Source organism: Rhea americana, unplaced genomic scaffold (assembly GCF_003343005.1).
Source record: "Rhea americana isolate MKP2758 unplaced genomic scaffold, rheAme1 scaffold_68, whole genome shotgun sequence".
NCBI classification, from domain to species: Eukaryota; Metazoa; Chordata; class Aves; order Rheiformes; family Rheidae; genus Rhea; species Rhea americana.
This window is the reverse complement of record NW_028186845.1, coordinates 476,365-503,239: the sequence shown is the minus strand read 5'-3', so window position 1 is coordinate 503,239 and position 26,875 is coordinate 476,365. Positions and strand designations below refer to the sequence as shown.

The following is a 26,875-nucleotide window of genomic DNA, read 5'->3' as shown; positions in this document are numbered from 1 at the left end:
TTCATCCAAGACTTTTTTTTTTTTTACTAGACATGAGATCATGAAGCTGTTGATAATTTGATATCTTTGCAGAGATACACCATTGGGATGTAGTGTTTGACAGCCTGTCTTGATGCTGTCAATTTTTTGTACACAGGGAAGAAACTAGATAAGCACCTGGTCATTCAAGGTTATACTTTGGTTACCATCATTTCATATGCTATAAAATAAACCAAGAGTAACCCTTTACAATTCAGCATTAGACACTTAATATCAAACCTCCTTGTATTCATAGTGTACTTTGGAGTGAGTAACAAGATATGCTAGAGTACTGTTTGGTGCTGTTGTTGAGCCTTGCAGGTCTAGTGAGTCCCAGGGCTGAAGGCTGAGTGGCTGAAACTTGTCATCTTTCATCCCAGCTCCTCAGACCTGAAGGAAGTGCCTGTATCAGCTGATTGTTGTTTAAAAATTTGCATTTTTACCGTAGAAATAAGAACTACTCTGCACATATACATTACTACAGCTTTATGTCCCTGTTTACCGCTGTGCTGCTTGCTTTTGTCCTGGAGGTATTACATAAATTTTACACCATGGTCCATGTATTAATTAAACCCACAAAAATATATTAGAAGAATATAATTAAGGTTACCTGCCCAAGTGCTCAAAAGTTAATAAAATGACTGAATAAAGACTGCAGTGTGAGTGATTATTACAGGAGCTGTACTTGGCTACAGCAAGTGCTTGGAGTGATGCCACACATCTGGGTTGAATCAAAGGTGATTTAGATTATTCATGCATTGAGTGGAAATTGCTGCAGATTTTGTTGCAGGCAGCATACAAGACCATGTATCCACGCCTGGAACCAGGTATCTTTGCTTACAACCTTTCTTTATTCCATAGTCCAAAAATATGAAGAGGCCTACTGATCTTTAACCTGATGCTCTGTCTGGGTCAATAGTGTTGCCAGCTTGTTTGCTTGGACTTTTACATGCTGATGTCTTCTCTTTTCTTTCCAAAAGTCATTTGCCAGCGTACTTGGTAGCAGCGTTTATAAAGCGCCTCTCCCGGCTGGCCCTCACTGCTCCTCCTGAAGCTCTACTCATGGTCATTCCCTTCATCTGTAATCTCTTCCGGAGGCACCCAGCATGCAAAGTGTTAGTACACAGACCTAATGGGCCAGAAGGTAAGAGGGAAAGTGGGCAGGGGATTTTTGAGTAATAAACAGTAGGATTTAATTCTCCGGTGGGAGGAGGAGAGAGTCAAGCCCCAGTTCTAAGGTTCAGAAGGCTCCCTGTATCCCTTGGCTTTGCAGAAAGCCTGCAAGCTGCTCCTTCAGGTTCTCCGTTTGACTGAAGACATGTCTGAGTTATTTCTCTCTGAGCGTGAGCCTCACTGTTGGCTACTCTACCTTGAAGTAGGATGCCCTCTGTGCAATTCTCCAGGCAAACAGTGCTTGGAGCTAGGCACACTGATTCAGGCTACCTCCAGGTGTTAAAGGGCTGAGACAGCTGAACCATACGCTGTGCTTGTCTTACTCCCCTCAACACTCTATTAAGCAAAGAAATGAGAAAATAAACTGAATGCAGAAACCCAAGACCTTCTCATTTTCCGCCTACAATGTTTGTTAGGTCCATTGGTTTTCCTGAGTTGTTCTTCATTTGTCCATGGTTTAACTGATTAGTGCTGAACATCAAAGTTCGAAGTTGTCTGAGTTGCCTTTTGTATCAGTGCATTCCACCACTTTGTGTCTTTCTTCCTGTGCCTGTTAAAATGTGATTCTGTAATGCTTCAGTGACTTGGGCCTTGCTGAGGTGTGTAGGTTGTTGTTGGATCCTAAATGTATTGGGAATAGTCTTAGACAACTCTTGTAGCAGTGCTGCTCTTTCTCTGCTGTGTTCCCTTTGAAGTTACGTACATCATGCAAAAGATACTAGCTCTGCGTCTTCCTCTCCTCAGATTTATCAGAAGATCCATATATTATGGAGGAGGAGGAGCCATCTGAAAGCAGGGCTTTGGAAAGCTCCCTCTGGGAGCTACAGGTATGTAAGCTTAAAAAAGCACATCTGTTCATGGTGTTACTTTGCACCCCTTTCGGTGCCTGTGCAGGGGACAAATGATTTTATGCGCTGCAGAATTAGTACGTGCTAGTTACTATGTGGTATGTGAGCACATGCAGCTGAAAAGTGTGTAGTTAACAGCCGAAACACATGAAGCAGCTGCAAATATGTAAGGCTTTTCACTTGCGTTGGAGGAGAGAGATGAACTTGCTGAGTTCTTACAGAAAGAATTGGAAATAGCCATGTCATTCTGTAGAAATGGCATTAAAAATGTTAAAGAATATTATAACTTTCAGGTGGTTTATTTGTAGGATGGTGTATGAAGGCTGGAATTGGTTAAATTATTTACAGTGAACCTAGAACCACGTGGCATTTCCCATTTAAATACTACAAGGGTTTTGCATAAGGGACTGAAACAACAAGAGTGTTGGTTGGGACCTGGAAGCAGAGAGCAGGAGTTCAGATGCAGCATCAGGACCATGGGAGATGACAAACTCATGTGCCATAGGAACGGTCTGTGGAAGGGCCTGTCAGTATTGAGCTGGGTGTGTCCCAGGTGGAAAGGGACCTTTGGCATGCTTGAAAGATGGCTGGAATCTGGATTTACTGGAGCTTTGTAGCAGTGCTGAACAGTAAACATGCCGCCTCTGCCAGAATGTGGTGGTCGTTGAATATCTGACTAACAGATGTGGATGCCTGTGCGGGAAGTCAATGGATGCGTGTTAACCCTTTACTCATTAGCACGCCTCCTGTTTGCCTTGCTTTTGCAGTCTCTACAAAACCATTATCACCCAGATGTGGCCCAAGCAGCTGCTACTCTGAACCAGTCACTGTCAGAAATAGAGGACGACATATCGGGGCTCTTGGAACTCTCTGCTTACGAGGTAGTGTTGCTGTGCTTGCATTAAAGAGTGGAACAAGGGGAAGAGAGACTGGTTCCTGGGTTCCGTAGCACCTTCATCAGCTGCTGGGGAGGGAACTCAGCTGACTTTGGTTACCCAGAGCCAGGGAAATGTCTGTTAAATGAAGGAGCAGAAGACAGCAGTGATAACAGGGCTGGCTTTTATATAAAAGAGCTGAAAGGCCTGATTTATTGCTAAATCTTTGTAGAGATTAGAGTGAGAACTGGTATGAACCAGGATGAAGTGCTTCTTCTGAGTTTTGCCAATATCTTCTCTTTTTTTTTTTCTTTGTAGCTTTTTGATAGAGAAGTAAAGAAAATAACCACTGATGTGCCCCTGGAGTTTGAGCCAGTGAGAGGTTTATTTGGGAAGAAGAATGATATCTTTGCACAGCACTTCACCTTAGAGTGATATGATCTCTGATAAGCACATCTGCACAACTGATTGACCTTGGGGACATGCCCAAAGCACACATGCTCTACTGGGTATTTCTGTCTTTGAAGTATCTCCGTGTGGTGAGAACTGCTTGAGAAAGATGGTGCCTTCTTTAGTGACCTTTGCCAGTACCSACAGATGGACTTTTCCTCTTGGCTGCTTGTTTCTCACTCTTGCATATTGCTGCCTGATGCTTGGGAGAGACTTTGAGCAAAGTTTTCTGGAGGTATTTGTGTCTGGGATGCCAGTGCTTTTCTCTGAAGCAGCTGGTGCTGACTGTGATCAGTGGCTGTGTGGACAGATCATCCTGCTGCGCTCATATGGGACTGCGGGAAGCTGTGGTCTCTGACAGTTGCTCTTGTTCTCCAGCTGTGTTAGATTTACATTAGAGCTGGTAACTTGCTTGTAGCAAGTGACCTTAATGTATAGCTGTAAACCCTGATGATACTTTAGTCATTTTAATAAAGTATTAGAAGTAAATATTTTATATATACTTTTTAAACTCACCTCTTCTGGGAGATATTTAACTTTCGTGTATCAGTCTCAACGCTCCCATGTTCCGGATGCTGGAAGCTTAGGTTTGTCAAAAACAACTCAGATTATGCTCAGTAATTTAATTTCTGATGTGTTGCATATGATCCTTCGTGTACATCTGTCTCATGTAAAGTTGCCTAATTTGAAAATGAGCTTTGAAAATGAGCATAATTTCAGTGATTGCTCTAGGGATCTACCTGCTCACCTGAAGTGCAGTGGGAGGTAGGTCTAATCCATGATTTTTGCTTCAGAATGATAAGCAGCTTAATGGAGTTTTGCTTGCAGCTTGCAAGCATCATAGGAGCTGTGGCAAATATATACCCAGGTGCCAATCAAGTTTTAACTAGCATCCACTGGTGCTAGGTGGCTTTGTTAATTCATATTTTTCCTATATTTTGAGAACTGATGCAGAAATTCCTTCTGATAATGTTTCCCAAAATGTTAAGTGTTCTACCTGGGTTCCAGATAGACTCACTGAGCACTTGTTTCCTCTTGTCATTTTTAATAATCTATTCTTGTCTCGCTAAGTTTTAACTCCACTTACAGTATTTTGAAATCATAATTTGTGAAGGAGAAAAATATAGTCCAAGTGAAACCAAAGAAAGCTAATTTCTGGCAGACAAGACTGCGTAAGTTGAGGGAAACTCCAGCTGTCATAAAGACACTAGGTGTTAGGTTTTCTTCATCTGGTTTTCTTCATGCTGTCCAAACAACAAATAGATAAAGGACCATGTATTTTTAGTGAAATCATTTTCTCATCATATCTTGAACATCCCCAGAGTATTGAGCTGTACTCTCTGTTCTCTTTGATACTTTTTAATTCAAGTGGGGGGAGAAGGGGAAGGGGCGGTGTTCAGAATCCTTATCTGCTTTTTTGAGAATCTCACTCTGTTGTTCTGCTTTGTGAAAAAGCAGGTCTGTCCTCCCTGGCCAGCCTGCTTTTCTTTATCCTTTGACTTCTGGTATCTGGTAAGAAGGTAAAATGGTTGATGCTAGCTTCCAACTTGAGAGTTCACCCTAAGCCTTGTGTTTCAGCTCTAAAATGCATTTCCCTGTATCATGTGTATGTTGTGTATATGTGTTTATTAAACGTTTTGAAGTGCTCTGATAGTATTGAGGACCACCTAAGTTCCTTGGAAAGATGTATATACCTGTACTGTCTTTCAGATTAAGTGGTATATCTTGGAAATATATATATATATAAAACATTTCTCTGTGTCCTTTTATTTTACTCAGGTTGGTTCAGTTATGTCTGTGAAGTTACTGAGGCATAATATCATTCAAAGCTTTCTTTTGACACTCTGGAGTATTGTGACTGTTATACTGCGCAAAAACTGAACTATTCGAACATTGACCAGTCAAGTTCTCATGGCGCTGAAAATGCAGCCATGGGTTTCTATATCTGGAGGAGGGTGAGCAGTGTCTGTCTGTTAACCTGGCATCCTGACGGCCGCCTAAGCTACACATCTCTCTGTCATCCTGGGCTTTCCTAGGCCAAACAGGCGGTGCAAGGCAGACTGAGATGCTGGGTCTGGGGGAGAGCAGCAGGCTCTGGTTTGTGCCATGTCATGCTGCTGCCTGGGGGCAGAGCCTTGGATCTCAGACCAAATGGCCACAGATTAAAGTATGGTCCATATGCTCGGAACAGGGAGGCCCCTAGAAATAAGTGGATATTGCTTAGGAACAGGACAAAGACTGGGTAGGCACCTGCATCTTTCACATTTCAGCAGCCACAGATCCTAAGTACTGCATTGCATTTAACAGTGGCTTGGCTGGACTAGCAAGGGAATTTCTTTTTATTATTTTTTAAAGGTGTATTCCCAGTGCCCTGTGTGTTAGCCTGCTGCAGCTCCCCCAGATGTTGAGATGGAGGACTAGGCTAACACCACATGATTTCAGTTTTCTCTGCATATTTAGGTGCTGAGTTGGAAATCGTATTAGTGCTTGACATAAAGTGTGTGTAACTGATCTTGTGTGACTCAGTAATCTGTTTTTTGGCGATGCTAAGCAGGCCCAGCCACAGCCACGCTGCATGTGGTGCTGTACAGGCAGAACCCACAGAGCCTCCCCATTTAGAGGAACACAGCTTAAAGCGTTGAAGGTCTTCTAAAGCCTCCACCTCCAATTGCTGGTGCTGTGCTTGCCTAAAAAGCTGCCTTAAAACTTGCCTTTTCATGGAGATAATTTGAAGACCCTGCCTGTCCTTGAAAAATGTTCCACCTAGTTTTTTTATCAAGCTTTTATCTTTAAACTTTGACTCCCCTCTCCTCAGTAGGAGGCATCAGGAAAAAAAATCAGTGGTTATAAATATTAAGTTTCATCTGCACTGAGTGAACAACCCTTATCAGGCTGCACACCCGCTGCTGCTGCCGCTCCACAGGTCTCCACAGACTGCAGATTATAGATACTTTAATCATAGTGTATATTAACTGGAAGGCCAGACTGGAGTACCAGGCAGAGAGCACATAAGTCATTCCTGTTATTATTTGATTTTTATCAGATGTTGGAAGCGGGAGAGGATTGTTTTGTTTTTTGTTACTATTTCATTGAGCACAAAAGGCAGTTTCAGGAAAACACTGTCCCCTCTCTAGCCCTTACTGCCTCATTTCGCCCATCCGAGGATGGTGGTGACACCACCCGCAGTAGATTACCTTTGGTTTATTTTCTTTCCATTTGTCTACAGTCTGTTCAAAGTCATCTCTGCCTGAAGGTAAAAAGATAGAGCTGCTCTTTGGAGTATGATGAGATTTATCTTGTGAGTTAAAGATCCAAGTGACTGTGGTTTGCGTGTTAATCAGCGTAGATTTTGACTTTAAAGATATGCGTTGGGGGAATAGAGGGAAGGGTATGTTTAAATCCAGAAATGGAGGGAAAAGTGCACGTGCCAGCTGGAGGCCTGGGGCAGGCTTGCCCCAAGTAAGGGCATCTCTGCTCTGGGGCAGAGTCAGTGCTAGTGCCTGTCCTCTTCTTCCAGCATGGCTGGCTCTGAGTACGCTTGGTTGCAGGCTCCTGATGGTCCTCCAAGAAGCTACTCTCGTGCATGTAAAATATCTCACGTTCACAGCATACATTCAAGCATCCCAACTGAGTTAGGAATTGCCCAGCAAGCATCCTCTGCCTCTTCCTAACCATCTGGGGGTCCAGCTCTGCTCCTCTCAAGTGTATCTAAGCTGAGACTTAGAGATGGTCCCTCTCCTCCCAGAGCACAGGAGCTGGACAGTGAGTGAATGGCTAAATCCTGTCTGAGCACCGAAGGGGCCCAAACCGTGGGCTCCAAGTGCTTGAAATTAAACCAGTAAGAAATGCTTGGACTTGCTAACCAGCTGCTCTCAGCATTAAGACTGTTTCCCAGCACTGGGCTAGTGAAAGCTGTGGTAGAGGCGTAACCACTGCGTTTTCTACTGTTTGGTTTTGAAATGAGATCTTGGATAATTTACAACCCTGCCCGGACAGAGGGACTACAAAGTATCAGTCAAACTGACATCGGCCTTTTCCAGTGCTATCATAGTCAGTGTTCATTAACTGAAGCCTATTGGACTAGGAGATTTACTGTTGTTAATAAGCCAAGGGTCTATCTTAGTGTAGTTTATGAAGGAAGTTTCAGATCCGTTAATAAAAAGGATAGCTTTCCTGCAGAGGTTCTTAGCCCTGTCCATTGGCTGTGCTCGCAGCAGTGAAAGGAGAGAGCACTGGAGCCCTCAGACAAGCCAAAAGGGAGAAACTACAGATGGAAACTTCTGTTCAGAGCTGGGTAAAGGTGCCTCCAGCAGTTTGTGGCTAGCTGCAGAGATAACTGCCTTGCTTTCCCATAATTTTCTACACAAGTATCCCGTATGTACAAGAGAGGGGTAAAGACTGAGCTGTTTGGGAACATCAGCAACTTATGGGCAAGGCTGAGGTCTCTGGCCACTTTGCTTGGATATCTGGAGTGCTATCGGTCAGGCGTGAGCACCCTGCTGGGGCCCAGGGAACGAGCGCGGTTGCTCGCTCTCGGTTTTACAGCTGGAGGCTGCCAGCCGAAGGTGAGCGCTAGCTCTTCGTAGGCTGTAGTGCCAGCCTTCCTCTCTGCCTGAGAAATAAACCCGGCAACCAGGGTGCTCTTGCTGGTGACGTGCATGCAGAGGAGGTGAGCATCCACTCCAACCTGAGTTAAAAGCTGAAGGCTTCTTGGCTTGCTGGCATCTCCATTTTGTTGATAAACGAACAGAGCAAACCTTATCAAAATGAACAGGCTGCAGTCCTGCTAATGTAGCTCCGCCTGCGCTAAAGATAATTGATGCTTTAATAACGCTCCACATCATTATCCAGGACACTGTGGCTGGAGTGCTTATGTGAGGAGAAGAATCAATCACGAGTAGTTGTATTTAACTTTTATCGAATGTTTAGGTGGGTGGCAAGGCGGGTTCTTGAGCTGCTGTTGGGGAAGARTTGCTCTGAGCTAGCAAGCGAATGAATCACCGCCTGCCTTTGCCCGAATCAGTTCTTGCAGGATGAGAGAGAGTGAGGATTTACATTTCAGCTCTCTCTTTAAGTCCTTTTAGGTAGGTGATACCATGTGCTGTGATACTGGAAACAGAGACACGATGATGAACAACCGCAGCTCCCAAGTGGAAGGTCTTTGGTGTCCCCTTCCGGAAGGGGGAAGGTCTCCGCCAGTGTGTGGCCCTTTCAAGCCTGTCCAGCCTGCGACCTGGGCAACGGCCCTTACTGCCAGCCAGTGATGGAGCTGAAGTTTGCTGCTGTGCCATGTGGGCAGGTTCACTGGGGGAGGCGAGGGGCTTCCCTGGGCGCCCTGACCACACGTCCAGGTCAGGAGACGCGGAGCAGCCCCCTTCCCTGCAGTGCTCGGCCCCGAGGGGACGATGCTATTGCAGGAGCCCTCCGGAGCAGGGCTGCAGGCAGAAAGCAGGACCCCTCAGCTGTGCGAGCCCTGGGAGCCGCGGGCAGGTGGCCGCGGTGGCAGGGTGGTTGCACGGCGTGTACCACGGGGCTCTAATGGGGAGCCTAGCAGAGCAGCTCCAAACAACTGTACTTAGTGGGATCTGCGGGTTGGCCTGCAGCGACGGTGTGTGGTGTGCGCCTGAAAGGTGTCCGACCACTTGAAAGCCTAATGCACTCCTTGGGATTGCTCCAAGCCATGCTGAAGCCAAGGGGAGCTGGACCAGAGCCACTTACAGGTCCTCTGCTTCACAGCCTGTGCCACCGCTTGGCCTCCTGTACTCGGTACATCGTGTCTAAAGCAATAGCATAGCTCCTTCCAGAACTACAGCCCTCTCCTGTGAAGCTTTTTGCTGTTAAGAGGACTTCTGAAGCATCCTGCCTGGCTAAAATGTTTCCTCTGGGCCATGTTTGGCTGAGGGCTCAGTTCCTCAGAGGTAATTAGAGAACGAACTCCTGCTGTCTTCGAGGAACTCGGTATGAGTGCTGATGGGAGCTTGCACTCCCTTTCAGCTTATCAGCAGATTTATGACTTGATTTACTTAAAACTTCTTCCTTATTTTACATTCAGCAACAGAAACTGTTTTCCAGCAAAATTCCTCTCCATGCCCCAAGCCAGCGGGGGAGGCTGGGCCCCAGCTCCCCCTCCTCAGGGTGCTTGCTGTCTTTGGCAGTTTATGCCAAAGTTTGTGGGGCCTTTGGGCCTCGCAGTCTGAAATGCTGGTGTAACCTGAAGAGAGCCAGCAGTGTTGAGGACCAGGATGAACTTCTCAGAGGGCTACGTGGCTCCTCTGGAGCCAGCTGGCTTGCGTCTGTCAGATTGCGAAGCCCAGAGCAGCGTGCGGAGGGCTTGCCTGGGGCTTGCGTTCCCATCGGGGTGGCCTCTCCCAGCTAGCTGTCCCCTGAAGGCTGAGCACCCCTTTCCTGCTCTGCGCAGGGCTGACTGCCTTCTGGGATGGGTTCGGCACTTGGCTTTTGAAAGGGTGGGAGAAAGYGTGGTAACAGCCCTCTCCAAACTCTGCTTTGGGGGCGATGGATGAAGSCAGGGCCTGGCTGATGGCTGTAGCAGTCGTTACAGTCCTGGGCTCACCTGAACGGGGGCAAGCAGGAGGGGAGGGGGCGATGTGACGGGGAAGGCAAGGGCAGGGGGCACGGCGGGCAGGTTCGACCCTGAGCTGTCTGGGGCTGCCCCCCACTCCCCTTCCAGTTGGACCAGTAAATGGGGGTTGGTGGCCACTAGAGGACGGTGCAGACCGGGCCAGGCRGCTCTGCTCAGCTACTGCCAAAGCACAGCTCCTGCGTGCCTACTTGTGTGCAGTTATTTAACGTAACACGCTACTGTCAGCACGAGACGGAGGCCTCTGCTGCCTGCAGCTCTCCTGGGAACACGGTGCCACCACAGCTGGACCGCGATCGCCTGCGCGGAGACGCGCGCCTGCAAGGGGAGCGGCAAACTCCCCGGCAAACGAGGGAACCGTGAGCGTTGCCAGGCCCCGCGGCCGCCGCGATCCCGCCGTGCCGTACGCACAGGAAGATTGCTCTCCAGTGCCGTGGGTGACGTCTGCTGAGTCGGGGGCGAAATCCGGGCCACTTGCAAGTCAGGCCACGACGTGCAGGGCTTAGTGCAAACATCTGCCTGCTGGGAGGCGCGGTTGCACGGCCCAGCAAGCGTCCGGCCGCCTTCCAGCATGCTTCGGCTGCCGTCACGCTCGTGCTTTTAGCGAAGGTCATGCTCTCGTGAGCATTAGCTAAAAATGAGGGCTCCTAACCTTACCTCAGCGGTCACTGAGCAAGAGGAACAGCCAGTGAACACCCGTCCCAGCCACCCGGTAGGAGCTGCCCCTTCAGTCCCCCGTGTAATGCAACATGGAGGCGCTCTCGATGGYTTTCTACCCAGTGTAAATGAAATAGAGCAAAAATAGAGGAGGTAGTTGGGGGTCTGTTTCTGCTTTAGGTGTTTCTAACACCATTCATCATTGCTGTATCTAAACTCAATCTTACTTTATTTTAATCACTGCTTGGAGCCTTGTTAKCAAAGTGAGATTAAAATAACCGTATAATAAAACTCCAGATTAAGCTGAATCTATGGTAGAGCTGTCAGAGTTGTAGTAAGACAATAATTAAGCTGCATGGACCCAGTATTTCATTGAATGACTGTGATAAACTATGTAGATCCACATCACAGTTTTATATCTGTTTCTATATAATAACCGTAGCTACAGTTCAGCTACAGTTTGGCCCTTAAAAAGATCTCTTTTGAATTTAAAACTTGTTGCAGGTCTTCTGTTTAGTTTTTACAACCTCCACGATAAGGCTAAGAAACCCTTTTCTCGCGAAGTAAGAGGTGATGGGTGCTGACGGCTGGTGCGAGCGGCGTTGGGTGCAAGGTCTCTTCACAYGCCTTGCAGACAGGTCACCCAGCTGTTAATGGTCCGGTCTATCTCCTGGCCACCAAGTCCCATCTGCCAGCAGTGATGATGTGACCTGTGGCTTTTTTCATTGAGACCTTGCCATGGCTCTGACCCGAAACACTTGAGAGCTGCAAAAATTGTTGCAGCCCCGTTTGYGGATTGCTGAAGAGCTGTTGTGCATCCGATGGCGAATGCTGCCGGGCGAGGGAGGAGGCCGTGGAGCTGCCGGTGAAGTGGTGCTCCGTGAAACCCCGTCAGGTGCCTGGTGCAGGAGGAGAAACATCCCCCTTTTTAATATCCTGAGCTCGTAGTAAGGACTTGCAAAGAGCATAGAACAAGTTACAGATCTGCTTGCTTCACAGCRCTGATGATAGAACTTCTGTTTTCTTTTGATTTACTATTTCTTGTTCTAATTCAGATCTGTGATCCTACGYTTGGCTCCGCTTAGTGTATTGATTAATCCAGAGTCCCATCTGCTGCTTTGCTGCGAGGTGTTGTAAAACCATTGTGAAGCCTTGAAACATTTCCGAAATAAAACCAGTGCGCTGCGCTCTCCCTGCAGATGAGGAGCTTGTGGCAGGGCTCTGAAAGGCAGGCAGGGGAGGGGAGTCACTGGAGTGGACCTTACGAGGGCTCTTTAAAAGGGAAAATTAGAAATCATTTAGCAGCGTGACCTCGCTGGCCGCACGCGTAGGCCGAGCCCGTGTGCGCGCGAGGCCGAGTCCGTATGCGCGCGAGGCTTGGGCGCTGGGGCTGCGCGGGGAGGGGGGCAGCGGGACCGTCCCCCCGGCGAAAAGGAGGGAGAGGACCGTTCCCGGGCCGGGCCCGGAGGGAAGGAGGCCCCGGGGGAGGCCGCCGCGGGGCTTTTCTCAACCCGTGCGAGGGCGGCCCCGCTGCAGGCCCCGCTGCAGGCCCCGCCAGCTTTCAGGTCCCTGAGAGACGCTTCCCTCTGCGCCAGCAGAGCCGAGCGCCCTCCCCGCGCTCCGGGCCGCCGCCGAGGGCTGACCCCGACGGGCGCCTTTCGGAGGAGACACCGAACTACGGCCCTGCGAGGACGTGCCCGAGCTGCCCGCGGCATGTGACGGACGCCTGGCTCCGCACTACGCTGCCCGCCCGGACRGAGCGGCGCCGGCGCCGGCACCGGYGGCTGCCTCGCGCCAAAGGCGAGCCGCAGCGGCTGCGCCGCGGCTRGGAGGGGAAGGTTGATTTGCTGGGCTTAAATGTGCATTTTAATTGCTCGTTTTCCTTCCCTTTTTTATGTGATTCGATTGTGAATTATGTTTCCCGCATTGGTAATTGGAGGGTAGAGCAGATGGTGGCGGCTTAGTCTGAAGTGATGTAGCCGTTAAAACAACTCACGCGRCCCACCGGCCGTTCGCTAGCGAGGGGCCCGTTATGCCATGAAAATACCCAGGGAGCTGCTTTGACAGCCACCCGCTTCTCTCTCTCGCTCTCTTTTTTTCTTTTTTTTAAAAAAGAAACGGTTCAGGAGAGGTTTTTAACGGAGGTGGTCGAGCTGGCCCTGCGTGGGCCGGGGCGCTCGCCCTCCCTGGCCCCGAGCCCACGGGCTCGGCGCCGTCCCCGCTGCCTGCGCTGCCACCGGCCCTTTCGAGGGACGAACCTGGGAAAGCGGCAGGAGCTCAGCGAAGGGTGAAATGACTTTGCCGCTCTCCGTGTCAGCCAGCCGCTCCCGTTCATCAGCTTCCAGCCTGCGCAGCGATTTGCAGGAAAAATGTTGGGCTAAGGTCTCATAACAATAGTGAATAGTAATAATTTTCTTAAAAAAAAAAAAAAGAGAGAAATAAATCTTCCTAGAAAGCTGCTTAAATATATTTGAGACCCGGATCCGTGTCTGCCTTCGGCAGGCGCGAGCGTCCCGCAGAGCAGCGTGCTGCCGCCGGGAGCTGCGCGAGCTCGGCCTGCCGCCAGCTGGGGCTTTTCCACGTCTAAGCCCTCTGCCAGAGCTCGCGCGGGTCGGTGGTGCTTTCCATACAGCCTCTTAAAGAAAGGCTCCTTTGGGTTACTCCGCTTGTAAAAGCCATCTAAAAAAAGAAAAAAAAAAATAAAGAAATATATTTGCAAATGCGTGCGTATATATCATTTAAACCACCAAAACGTGTCCCAGTTTGCCCAGCTCTGGGCCCGTCTCCACGCCGGCTCTGGCCTCCTCCTCCTGAGGTGCTGGACAAGGAGGAGCTCGTAGACGGTCCCCTGGCAGGCCCTGCTGCAGCCCTCCGGCGGGACAAGGCTTTGCCCCGGCTTGGTCGGCATTTCAGGCTCTGCTGGACAGTCCTAAGCCACATTTTTTTTTCCTCCCGCCATCACATTTTTGGGGATGTAGGCAATAGCCTCATTTTTTCCAGTTTTGAACTGCATTAGGCCCCTTCAGACACTGACTAAATCAATCATTCACTGCCTTATTTTCCCTAGCTTCTGGTTCAATATTTTGGATCCATATTAGTAATACATTACTGTGAAGGCAATGCACGGAGGTGAATTTTTGGGTCATTTCCTAGAGGAAAAAATACAGAGATCCTCTGCCCCAAAGCCCAGTAAACTCAGACTTCTGTAACATAAAAATGACACTGAATTTCAGATTCTTCAGAGAGAAGTAAAACTACAGTTCATCATGTTATGTGAGTTTTAAGAACGAGCCCAAAAGTACCATCTTACTCTACCGACAGTTATATCCTAAAGGGACGTGTGGCATTTTCATCCAAGAAGGCTAGTTCCCAAGACCAGCACAGAAATAGCGGTACTGGGAAAAAAGACACATTAAGGTGTTTTTTTTTTTCTTTCTTTCTTTTTTAAGGTGGATAATAGCATTTTCCTACTATGACTATTAATTTTTGTCGCTGTTTAACAAGTATGTTTGTTAGCAATGAAAGAAATGTGAGTATATATACATATATAAAGAAAAAGTATTTATAATATGCACATATAGATATATATACACACATGTGCATACATATACATCTACATACTCTTATATACATAGAGACATACATATATGTGTATATGTACATATATACACACATATACATACATGCATATATACATATGTACATGTATGCATACATACATGTACATATACGTACACATACATATATATAGACACATATATACGTGTGTGTATATATATGTAAATATATGTATAAGTGTATATACATGTATGTATACAGATATATATGTGTGTGTGTGTGTGTGTGTGTGTGTGTGTATGTGTGTATATACACATATATATATGTATAGAGAGTTCGAGAAGTTCCCAGTGTGGAGCTAGTCTCAAAAGCTGATTATAGCAACTGCTTTACAAAGAAGTGCCACATTTATGCCTACTGCCGTCGTGTTCAGCAGACAGGGATCTGCTTTAGGTCCTGGAATTGCTCTGGAAGCAAATGCTGCATTAACACGGGGGGAGATGGGGCCCGAGCGTTAGCAAGAGGGACATGCACGCTTTAGTCACATGGAGGCAGTGTGTTTATCATATGGCAAATATATATATAGATATATATTTTTTTAAGAGAMCTGTCCTGACAACTAAGCCATGGAATTCCATTTCCTGGTCTTGTTACAGCCGTTGTTAGGTGAGAATTGAATCACAGCATTCAATTTTCTGTTTAATTTCTGTCCGTTGTACGGATGTGCTCAGTTCTGTGTCCTACACTTGGCGCAACTGCTGTAAACATTCATGACATCCTCTGTTATCTTTTTCCTTTTTTCTTTCTCTCTTTTCCTTTCTTTTTTCCATTTGCATTTTCTTTTCTTTTTCTTTTTCCAAAAACTTACGACCTGTTTTATTTTTCCTTTGCGCCCTGCCCTTTGCCTTCACCAGCCGTGGTGGGATGACCTTGGAGGCGTGTGTGTGTGTGTGTGTGTGTGTGTGTGTGTGTGTGTGTGTGTCCGTCCGGCCGTCCGGCCGGCCAGCACGGTGCACCGCTGCATTACGGTTGCTTCACCTTCCAGGTGGCACAAAGGGCCTGCAAAGGCCTTTGCAAACTGCTTCGGCTATGATCTGTTTGGTGGCAGCAGTGGGAAGACCAGCCCTACCGCACAGCAACCCCCCTTGGAAGCTCCAGAAGCTCCGTTAGTCAATATTATGAAACTAGTGCTAAGTCAAAACCAACAAGGAAATAAGGAAAGCAARCGCTGATGGCCAGGGAGGAGCTGCTGGTGGGTTCCCGGCAGCTTCAGAGCCGCCCGCGCGGCAGCCGAGGGACATTGCAGCACGGGTTGCAGAGGGACCAGGTGTCAATGATGTTATTTCTTTCTGGGGCCTGKCTGCTTTTCTTTGCAGTTACCTTCATAGCTACAGCTACTGACTCGCATCCTATTACCTTTGGGAACAGCTGGACTAGCGTATTAAAACAGCATATTTATTTTTATTGGACTTGTGCATTTAATTAGCTGCCTTCATACTGGGGTGGCGGGGGGGGGCACACATCCTTGACCCATTTGCAGCACCCCAATAAACAAGCTCTGTGCAGCGGTTTCCCCCTCCCCGGGGAACCTGCCCTTTGCAGGGGCGCAGTGTTGGCAGGGTCAGGGCTGCTTCGAGCAAGGGAAGATTTCTGGCCAATAACTCAGTCATTTGCCAGCCAGCAAGTGCACCCAGCTGAAAGTCAGCTGTGGAGCAGTCTCTGCTAAAGGTCGTTCTCAGGAGTATAAGTGACTGGAAAACCATCAGATTAAAGGTCCTTTTGGTTTAGCACCCAGGGCTGCTGTTAATAACCGCTGGTTATCCTGGCTTCCCATTAGTTTAGCTAGCACCTTTCAAACCCATTTCATATGTTTGACCTCTGGCTCTGTGTGGAAATAAATGAGTTCCAAAAGTCAATTAGCAATTCGCTGGTCCAACCTGCGCCAGCCTCCCAGTGGAAGTGCGGTTTGGAGCGTACCGGGTGCCAGCTAATCCAGCAGAGCGGGCATGCAAAAAAGTCATGCTGCAGCGCCGGTTGCGTTGCTCTAAAATTTCTAAATTCAAGAGGTGGTAGAGGAGAATTAGAGAAATGTTGTCAGCCCCATGAGCCTGGCCAAGACGATACCGCAGCTGCTTGCAGACCGTTCGTGGCCGCTGGGCGTGCAGGACTGGAGACYGGGGGTGACCTCTGAGCGCTGCTGGGGGTGGGGAGATCCATCGGTGATGCTCGTATCAGGCACAGCTGAGATACTCTACGCAGTGGTGAGCTGCCATGAGGAATTGGTAGTGGCTTTAAATGTCGCATCTGTGTGTTTGCTTAGTTTCTTGCTTACTGCTTTGCTCTACGTTAATGTGGATGAACAATGAGTTAAATTCCAGTGTGAACTCCCTTGATGTCCTGTACATCAGGAATAATAAATTTCAATTTTCAGACTTAGTTTAAAGATATTCCTCAACTTAATTAAAATGAATTATTTTCCCTAGAGATGAGCTGTCTGCTAGGAGGAGAGAAAAGAGGCTTGCGTGATACCAGCCTTAGGCTTTCTGATAAAGGATTTTTTCCTATTCTGTGGCAGCTGAGGTTTATTTATGGAAAACAATAAAATTTGGAATCAAAGTCTTAAATCTTGATATCGTGACTAAAATGTCTAATGAAATCTCCTTCAGGTCCCTGCAGATGAAGCCAATGGCTGTTCTTGATAAAGCAGCCTTCTCTGCTCCCCGGAGTTAGAGAAGTTGGAACCCAAAGGTCTGGCAGGTGATGGAAGCACCAGGTTGCTGGCTGTGCTTGGTGAGATGCTCTAAGGTACGCTGCAGAGAAGCAGGCAGTGATTTAATCTTTCTTTTTTGGGGGAGGGAGGAGGGTAGCGTGTATGGTTACTGGAAGCGTCTGTTGGTCTGGTGCTATACTTTCGTCCAACCTGACATCCTCAACTTTGGCATCTAAGTGCAAGAGGAGACCAGAAAACACAGATGGAAAAAGTGTGCAAGCTCCCTGGAAAAGCGCCATTGGCAGCAATGGCATTTTAAAGGGTTGTGTGGCTGCAAGAGAGAGAGGAAAAAAAATTGATTTCCATGAACAAGCATTTGATGATCATTATGTGAAGGCGATGTGGCAGATCTGACAATCCCAGCACGAAGTGCAATTCATTTGCAAGCACCTAATAATCAGACACTGTGACTTACCATCAAAGCAGGGAACTGTCAGTGTCCCACTGCGCCTGGATGGCCAGTGCTCTAATAACCCTCYGTAATTGCTGTCTCAGCAGCAGCCAGCACCGACTGGTGGGAGAGACGCTTCAGAGCCAAGCTGGGCTGCGATCATCGCAAGCCTTTTCCAGTGATACGCATGGGAGCTTTCAAGGGTGGGATTTGCCTCTTCCACTCCAGAGGTTTATTGCAGTGGCACTACCGCTGTGCCTTGCAGAAAACAGTCCCGTTGGGGCATCCTGTCAGGGAAATTTGCTGCAGCATCCTAGCGTGGGCTATGCAGAGTTCCCTGCGCTGGCTCCCGCTGATGCATGGAGGCTCATGCTTCCCAGAGCAGATGCAATGGCAGGAGGCAGTCCAAGTGCTTCACCAAATTGATTAAAAGCTCTCGAGCATCTGCTTGCRCTCCATCCTACAGGATCCATCAGGAACTTTGCCGGCATAAACAGTGCTCAGCACYTTAGAGCAAAAGGCCTTTGAAAGGCAAGGAAAAATAAGGCAAAAAATGTTTTTCATAAACTGGGAAAATGATTGGATTAATTAAAGAGTATGACATAAGCTCCAAACACACAGAGGTGATGCGAGATAAACAGAAATAGCGAACTATGAAACTGGCTTTGTTGTCTGGAACGACTGAGAGGTGCTGCCTCGGGAGCACGTCTGATGCAGCAACCTCGGGCCAAGCAGCCCCACCAGGGTCACAGCATCCTTAGTTCTGGAGAAGATTTGTGGAAACTAATGCATATAGCCAAACTACGGGTAACGCCGAAAGGCAGGTAGAAGAAGTACGCTGCATTAGCTCTTGCACTTGGCAGCACAACCTCTTTCATCTTGCTGTATCTTGTGCAAATAATTTTGAGTGCTCTTCTCATGCTCTAGCTCACCTCTGACAACATCCCCCCAGGAACACTGGATTTACTGCAGCTCCTGTTTGCATGAAATGTATCAGGGCTCCCAGTCTGTCACAGTGCCCTCTTTTTCCTCTTTTAAAACTTATCTTTCTTTCTTCTTCATTTTAAAAATAAAAATTAACTTGCTGTTCATCTTTTATTTCCTTTTCATGCTCTGAGCAGTGAGTAATTAGAGCTGTATTGCACTGGAGACATTACAACAATATAGTATTTCTGCGGTTAAATCTGCATAGTATAATATCTTCAAAAAATAACAAGCTGCTCTAAGGGAAATTAATTATCCCATTGGGACAGTCATTATTCTGAAACAAAAGCTCTCAGTTTTCTCTGACAGTTTTCATTTTGAGCATTTCTTTCRTATTAAGTGTCGGTCACATATTCCAGCCCAGGCTGGAACATAAATAATAATGTGTTTAAAGCAGTGTAAGTGTTGGAACCTCTTATGGATCTCATGAGAACATTAAAAAACTTTAAAAATAAGTCAAAGTGCATTTTGAAAATCTGTTTTGGTAGCTATATATCATTACTGTTCATTAAGGCAGTTCGGCCCGTCATGTCTCATTTTCCTTAGCTATTTTTTGTGAGTTGCTTCTTCTTCTTCTGAGGCACGACTCCATTTATCATAATAAGCATTTATTAGCTGGGCTAATCATCATTTTTTCTACCCACGCTCTAGCCATCATATTTAAGGCAAGATTTCTTTCTTACAAAAAGGATGGCACTGCTGTACAAGCTATATACCTGCACTTAACATCCACACATGACCCTGAGAAGCTGGACTCCAGAGCTGACAGCAACAGGCTTCAAATGCAGCAACTCGCATAACATATGGCTTAAATCACAGGCTGACTTGTATAGCCATATGAAGGTAACTTAGAGGAAAGAAAAAGCAACAAAAGCAAGTCACATCTCTTCTTCCTAGAGACTGCGTGTCCTTCAGAGTCACTACATGCAGATAACTGAGACTTCCCTTGCATGCTGCAATTCCCCTAAGGAACATTCCTCTAGGCAACAACCAAGAGAATTTTATGGGATCATATTTTAAAGTAGGACAAGGTCTTCGGCGCTGTCCCGGAGCCCCGGGAGCGTCCGCGAGCCCGGCAGCAGCTGTGCCRCGCTCTGGCACGGCGGGACTCGGAGGCCTCCGCCAGCCTTTCCCGGGAGATGGCCGCTCTCCAGGTGACCCTGTGAATTACGGGCCTCACTTCTGCTGCTTGTGTTTTAACGTACTGAGGTTCGGCTTCCATTATTTTTAAAAAGACACTTTCATTTTACAGATCACAAATTTTGGGTGGGATATTAATATTTCCATATTTTCTAAGATGTGATAGGGAAAATAAAAAAGGGGTTTTCACTGTGCAGCTAAGTTTCCACCAGTACAAGTCTGGACACACCAAAAAACCCTCCTCACCAACAACTAAAACCTATTATGTTTTCACATGTATTTGTAAGAGCTTTTGCAGTGAAGGTGAACTACAAGGATTCTTGCTGAATCTGTGACAGATACAAATACATAGTTATCCTTGGCTTTTCCACTGAACCTAATCAAAGATATTGTTTATTAAAATCCTATTGTCTCTGCAGCAAAGAACAAGGACAAGCTTCTCTGTAGTGATTTAATGCTTACGACAGTTCGGTGCAAAGATTTATTATGGCCAGCAGAAAGTGCAAACATGCAATGCCCAAGTCATTACTTTTAATTTGCCACTTCTTTAAAAAATGTATATACAAGGCTAAAACCCAAGTCCTTCTTTACAGTTCAGTGTCATCTTTTCCCAGCAAGGGGAAGAAAACAAAACATAACCCTTCCCCTTCTCTTCAAATAGAGGAAGGGCATTAAGATTTAGCCCCTCATACATTTAAAGGCGAACTACCATACTCCTGCTATGTAAGTGTTTTTTGATTAGAAATTGAACTAAAAAATGAAATCAGTCAGATACAAAAGTTTAAATTATCAGTTTAATTTATCCAGTTATTACTGTTGTCTTTTCTGAGAGGCTCTATCAGAGTTTCAAGGTAGCAAACCAGGGTCTTCTTCATATAAAGAGTCACAAATCTATAGTCTTCAGTGCACAAAGCAAGCTCCACAACCTAGACTGAACTAATTAAAAAAAGTGATATGCACTTTTTTTTCAAGGAATGACTTTTTTTTCTTTGTGAAACAATTTTATTAAGGTTTCGGGAACTGTAGCGTAATAAATAAAGAACAAAGATAAATGAGACAGCACAATTAACTAATGTAGTGATTCAGCCCTCTGAGCTTTTAAACTGCTTATCTAATCATACGTAATCTTTATTCAGTGTTAAAACTCTAACATTACAGTAGTTGCAAGCCAATTAGGAAAATGACTTTAACAGTTTAAAGCAGGTAGAGGCGTGGGTGCTTTTCCAGACTGAAAGTGCTCCGGTGAAGGGTATCTGTCTCAGCTTGTCTAGCTGGGGCAGCAAGGTCCGGATCTCAAGGATAACCCACAAAGTAAGGCTGTGCCCTCTCTCCCCTCTGACAAGCGATCCGAAATCTGGGAGGAAGATGGGGAAAGGTAGCATCACTGCTGCCGAGAAGCCACCCTGTGTCCATGGTGGGTGCAGTACGCAGCATCCTGCGTACGGGGTCTCGCTGGCCTGCCATCCCCTTAGCTCGGGCGCACTGTGATGGCCTGGCGGACGGCAGCACCCCCTGCGATTTTTCCAGGAGGAAATCGCTGTGGTGACCCTGCCTTCCTGCCCTGCCCAGGTGCAGCCTCGGGAGGAGCACTTGCAAGGAAAACACCATCCTTTCTATACCTGGGTTTCCCTTCTTTCTCCGCAGGGTTTCTCCCACGTGTGGTTGCCCTCCCAGCTGCCTCCGCTGCCCAGGAGGGCTGCAGCAGGACCGTGGTGGTGGCTGCCACACCATCTCCATCTGGGGCTGGGGGCAAGATCCATGCAAGAGGTGTGACAGTGCCCACCATAGCTGGGGGCGCCAGCAATAGAGCATCTGATGGCCAAGGTATGAGGCAGCTTAGCTTGCAATAGCTCAGCATTTATTCCTCTGTGGATTCTCGCTGTTATGATAATAGAGAAATGTAAAAGCAATTCAGTATTTGTAAATCTAACAGGGAGTTACAGTGTAATTTGGCAGAAGCACTTTCCATGCCAGCTATAACCACTTTATGATCCATTGAATTCATACACCATTTTTCACACTTTCACCACCAGACACATCAATTTGGATCTGTAGGAAACAATTCATAGAGACATCACTTTGACCTGCCAGGAGACCAACTAACAAACTCCCCAGCTCAGCGCAAGCCGTCCACCATAACCAAAGGTGTTGGGGTGTAAATAAACAAGCCYGAGCCGTTACAACCATTCTGCATTTCACAGCCAGCTGTGGAAGCCCATGGATTCATTTCTGCTTCCTGTTCAGCTGTAAGACAAATGGGAGAAGGCACAGACCTGATGCAATCATTTCAATCAAGGTGCCACAGGAGTCACTGATGGATTAGCAAAAGTTGGGCTTTTAAGTAAGAGAAATTCTTTGGTAATCACCAGAAGCCCTTGATTGCTTTGGAAATCACTGAGGCTGGTACTGGTAATAACTGGTACTACACTGCTGTGCAGAGAGCCTGTGCTACTTAAACCATGGTTTAATTGGCTATTTCCAATGCAGCAATAAAAATGGATCATATTGTGAACCACCCTTCGCCTCCACTYTGTTTTCAGGCTTGTCACTAATTTATCTTTTTACTGTACATCAAATGAGGCAAGAAGAGGAATATTTTTGTCATGACATGGAAGGATCTCAGCTGTGGCTGTGCGTCCAGTGCCAGAAACTGGCAATATCTGGGAAAAATAATCCAATCTCAGTGAAATAATCTAACATGTCTTATGAGGTTTGGTCAGATAGTCTGTTGAGGTGCAACAGGAAAGACTGCATTCATTTAAAAGAAAAGCAAGGTCCACTTTTACAGAAATGTAACACAAGTCCCAGGTATTGTCTGTGTGGCGGGAAGCAGAACATTCCTAATGATAYCTTTTGGCTTTAAATAAGAACTGCCTTCTTTGCCATCATTTAATCTGCATGTAATTCTTACAGTGAAATACTCCTATTTTCAGTTTCTTATGTATGTTTATTGGATTTAGCACACTTTCCCACAACCAAGCCAGACAGGGCTGACTTCTCCTATACACATTTCCAGTTGCCAGCTCCCCCATTCCTGGTCTTCTGCATCAATAGTACGAATGAAAGCTGTAACACCAAATCCTGCCTTTTCTCTTCATTCCTATTAGTGCTTTTTCATTTAACAAGTCACAGGTTTCTCTAAAGCACTTTGTCCCAGACTTTCTGCTCCAAGAGTTTGGAAGAGGTGTTATCTTGCTATGTGTCTTCGWACAGAAAACAGAGAGGCAGCTGTCTTGAAATCTGTGTGTGATCCCTCTGCTGTGCAAGATGAGAAAAGAGGTGTCCATCACAYAGCTGGAGAAGGCATCGCTCATAGGAAATGGTCCAGCCTGTGCTTTACCCAACGGGCCATGTGGTAAAGTGCGACACTGAAACTCAGCAGCATGGGCTGGTGTCTGTGGAAAGCCCTCGGTGAAAAGGAAAAGTGGGTGCTCCTGCTGCCCTGCAGTTTGGAAGAGCTGAGGAGCTTCTCTGTGGACAGAAGAATAGCAATGAGACTGACAAAAGGCAACTTAGAAAGAGCTTCCCATGGCCCACGTGAGTGTCTGAGGGAGCAAGAGACCCCATGAGWCCTGCTGCGACTGTGCCTCTGCTAACCCAGGTGCTGAGTAAATTCATGAGCAAAGCAGATTTCCGCTCCCGGGGAAGAGCCTGCCTGTGCTCTTGGCTGCAGCAGTTGGATGCAAGTCCTGTGAACGGGAAGAAAAGCTCTAGACTTGTCCTGCTGTTCAGAAAACAGGGCAACGTGACCCTTGCAAGGGAATACTTTGTGGAGCCGCAGTCCTGCGGGATGAATGTGACATTAACTACGGCTGTGGAATAGGCTCCTGGGGGGGGGTGTCATTAAAAAAGAAACAAAAAAGGTCGTAGGGTGAGTAATAAATAATCAGTAAAGAGAGGAGGTTCCTTTCCACTTTCAGCCCAGGAACAAGGCTGAGCTTTAAGGACCCCCGCTCGCTCYGCCAAGGTGGGCGCCGACCACGCAGGCGCGGAGCCCGGAGCCGCGCGGAGGGTGGCTGCCACCGACAGCGACGAGCGACCCGGGGGCTGTGCCTCCCTTCACCCTTCCGAGGGCTGATCAGTTGTCAGCTAGATGAACTGTAGTTTACGTGGCCTTTCAGGTAAAAGCAAGGGAAAAAAAAGGATCTTTGATAATACTTTATCTTTCTGTCTGGAAATGTTGCTTTGAAAGCAGCTTGTAACTATGATCTATGGACACCTTTCCCCTGTAATTCTGCTGTGACCTTTTCACCACACTTCCAGGAGCAACTCAAAAAAAAAAAAAAAAAAAAAACTCATTGTAAATAGATATTTTCTTCTACTTTCAGAAATCTTTTTTTTCCCCCCAAGCACATGCCTGCTTTACAGGTTTCAAATCCCACTGCAGAGTCACAACAAAGCAGTCAAAGCCGTTGGCAGCAGGCAGCTTTGGACCCAGCATAAGGGAAACACAGTTTCCAAACAGTTGGCATTGGGGGGGCTTTTTTTTTTTTTTTTTTTTTTACCTGTGGAAAAGGTCACGCTTGAATTTCAGTTTGTAGTTTAACACTTTCCTGGAGAAGTGACAAATATCCAATGAGAAAGGAATTGAAGAGCAAATACAAAGGGGAAAAAAAAAAGAAAACCCTGAAAATGAGGCAAAAGGTTTGGCGAAATGTAAATGCATTGAAATCTTCRGTAAATATGAAAATTTCAACACAGGCTTACTGGAGGTTTAAGGAGGTATTATTGTACTAGAAGTTATTTTTTGGTCAGATCTGGAAATTTTGAAATATCTTGAAAAAAGAAACTTTTTGAATGGCATTTCATTTCCTCAAAGAAGTAAGAAAGGTATGTAATAAAAGTTTCCTAAGATCACCTGCTTTTTTAACAACATATTTTTWCCTCAGAGGCCGTATTTTCATAGGCTATGTAAAAGCACTCCAATACTCAGACTTTCTCCAAACCTTTGACTTTTATCGCCATYAGCTGAATCTCAGGAACCATTTCCAGCTAGATCCAGGTGAAGGAACTACCCAGCCACATCTCAGTAAGCCCCACAGTATTCCTGCTGCTGGGAAAACCATCCAACCTGAGCGAGCCATCACGCAGGTTTCCACAGACATGCACAACTCAGGTCATCGCAGTCCCCTCCATTAACAAAGATGTTGTCACGAAACCCACTGAGACATGAAATACAGTGAAACCACTACTCCTAGCAAGAGACCTTATGTTTACTATTTAAAATGCTTTTAGCCTTTTAACATACTTCTTCTGCTAAGCTGCATGCGCTCAAGTTTAAAAAAACCCACCGTCGCTGCAGCACGGTGAGTAATATCAAAGTGAYGGACAGAGCTGCTGAAACCAGACAAGTTTGGCTGCTGCTGCTTAACTACAGATTTTCTTTTCCTCCTCCTGGCTCCAGATTTTGAACACACTGGAGGTCATGGCAAGGACAGTGAAGGTGAAATGCATCCCCATAAACAGAAACCTTACCCCTATTTTACCTTTTCTGAAAGTTCCCTGTCCGATAATCTCAGCCTGGATCTTTTATGTGCYTCTAAGCCAGCTTCCAAGCTCTGGTGATGACACAGGTACAGAAAATGTGTCTCCTAAATGTTTTCTTTATGCTTTAAAAAACTGTCTTTGAGCAGTTTCTTAAATGTCATTCCTTACAAAATATAGAGAAGGCAATAAACAATAAAATTATTCACCTTGAARAAACCATCTGCTGTCTTTAAGGACATTACCATTTTTTTGTTGCTTTGAATGGTCCTCTGAGATGCTGTAAATGCCATTAAAGTATTACAGTTCCTACTGTCTGTATGCCAGGCTCATTTCGCCTTAGAAACAAAAATGGTGATGGGTAAAATAAGCAGAAATTTCATTCTCTATTAATTTCTATATTTAATTCATTTTTTTAAATGCCTTAGATGATGCTTGGTATTTGGAATTATTATTTGGAGGCTGTGTCAGAATGATTTAGCCCTTGGATGTGTGATGCTCTGCGCACACTAGTCTGACCCACTTGCAGGCTTYGCAGAGGCTGGACGATAACCCTGTGCTGCACAAGGCCTTCTCAACACCTCGCTCTGCATGCGACTCCCCAGCGCTGAGAGCGCTTACCCACATGATGTGCTTTGTGGAGAMGTCTGTCCTGTCCAACTGCAGTGACGCAAGGTTAGAGTTAACCCAGGGCATCTGCCTCCACTTCTCCTGTCTACTCAGTCATGGGTGGAGAGGACACTGCCATTTTCAATGAAAATGCAACTCCCCTTCTGCTCCCTCCTCTTCCTCTGCCTGCAATATATGTGCTCCCATCTTTTTTTTTTTTTTTGATCCGTTCCTTTATAACGATGACATATCTGACAACAGCAATATGTCCCYGTGTACGGGGAGGTCCGTCATGGCTAAAGACGCCCTGTCTCTAGTCCGCAGGACAGCAGTGCAGCCTGAACGCTGCAAACCTTAGGACAAGGCAGGCACAGCTGTTCCCKCTTGCTTCTGCTACAGCAGGGTAATTAGTGGCCTTTTCTACCTGTCCCCTTACTCCTCTGTTAGCCTTTCTTGGGTCTTTCAGAGTATCAAAAGCATGAAGGCCAACTACTCTGCTAAACCTCCATCCCCGCTCCACAGAAAGACTGTGAGGCTCAAGAGAGAAATTATGGGAAATTTGCAGCAATGTCCGTCTCCAAACCACCTCTTGCTGCGTAGGACATCAGCTTCCAGGGGGACAAAAGCCACATGCGTTTACCAGCACCTTGCGTGCACAGGCGCAGAGCCTGGAGGTACTGCTGGTATAGAGGAGGAATCTGAGTAAGGATCAATCATCCTCCTTTGCCACAGGTAAAAGAGCAAATAAGAGGCTGTCTCAGCAAAGGAACAAAGACTAAGACCTATGTTTAGAACAGCCTGAGAAAAGTAATGAGTTTTAAAATTAAAGCTTCATTGTTTTAAATGCTGCATTTTGGGGGACATGTTAGTTTCCTCCTGATGGAAAAGCATTTGTTTCTTAGAACTAGAATTTAGATGCAAGCCCAAAAGCGTGATAGRAATCTAGGAGATCTATTAGTGTAAAATATTTATTACACAATGTTCAGCTTTTACATTTCAATTAATTTTTCCTGGAAAAATTATTAACTTGATTCAGAGTTATAAAAGGCTTTTTGAYGGACATGAAACTTTTAGAAAACTTTTCAAAATCCTCTTTGAACCTCCTGTTAGCCAAAGATAATTATTCTATGTTTTGTCAAGAATTGAAACTCTCAGGCTTAGTTCTGGTATGTGAGCAAAGAGCAGTTTCTGATAGTAACTTGTTTTGATTAATATTAATCCCACATTCTAAAACATGTGGCAAAATTAAAAAAAATCAATGCAGTTATTAAAAACAACACAAATTAATGAGTGTGAAGGGAGAGTGTAATGGAGAGCTAT

The 26,875-nt window shown here is 46.3% G+C and overlaps 1 protein-coding gene across 1 annotated transcript in view; it reads left to right on the top strand.

Annotated features, from left to right (window-relative positions):
- The window catches only part of NOC4L (nucleolar complex associated 4 homolog), a 12,316-nt gene extending 7,203 nt beyond the window's left edge, over positions 1 to 5,113 (top strand). The window contains exons 12-15 of the mRNA XM_085321059.1: positions 999 to 1,162; positions 1,936 to 2,018; positions 2,807 to 2,920; positions 3,233 to 5,113. Of these exons, the coding sequence (XP_085177185.1) occupies positions 999 to 1,162; positions 1,936 to 2,018; positions 2,807 to 2,920; positions 3,233 to 3,349 (478 nt within the window). The 3' untranslated portion in view covers positions 3,350 to 5,113. The remainder of the gene's footprint in view (positions 1 to 998; positions 1,163 to 1,935; positions 2,019 to 2,806; positions 2,921 to 3,232) is intronic.
- Positions 5,114 to 26,875: the final 21,762 nt, after the last annotated feature.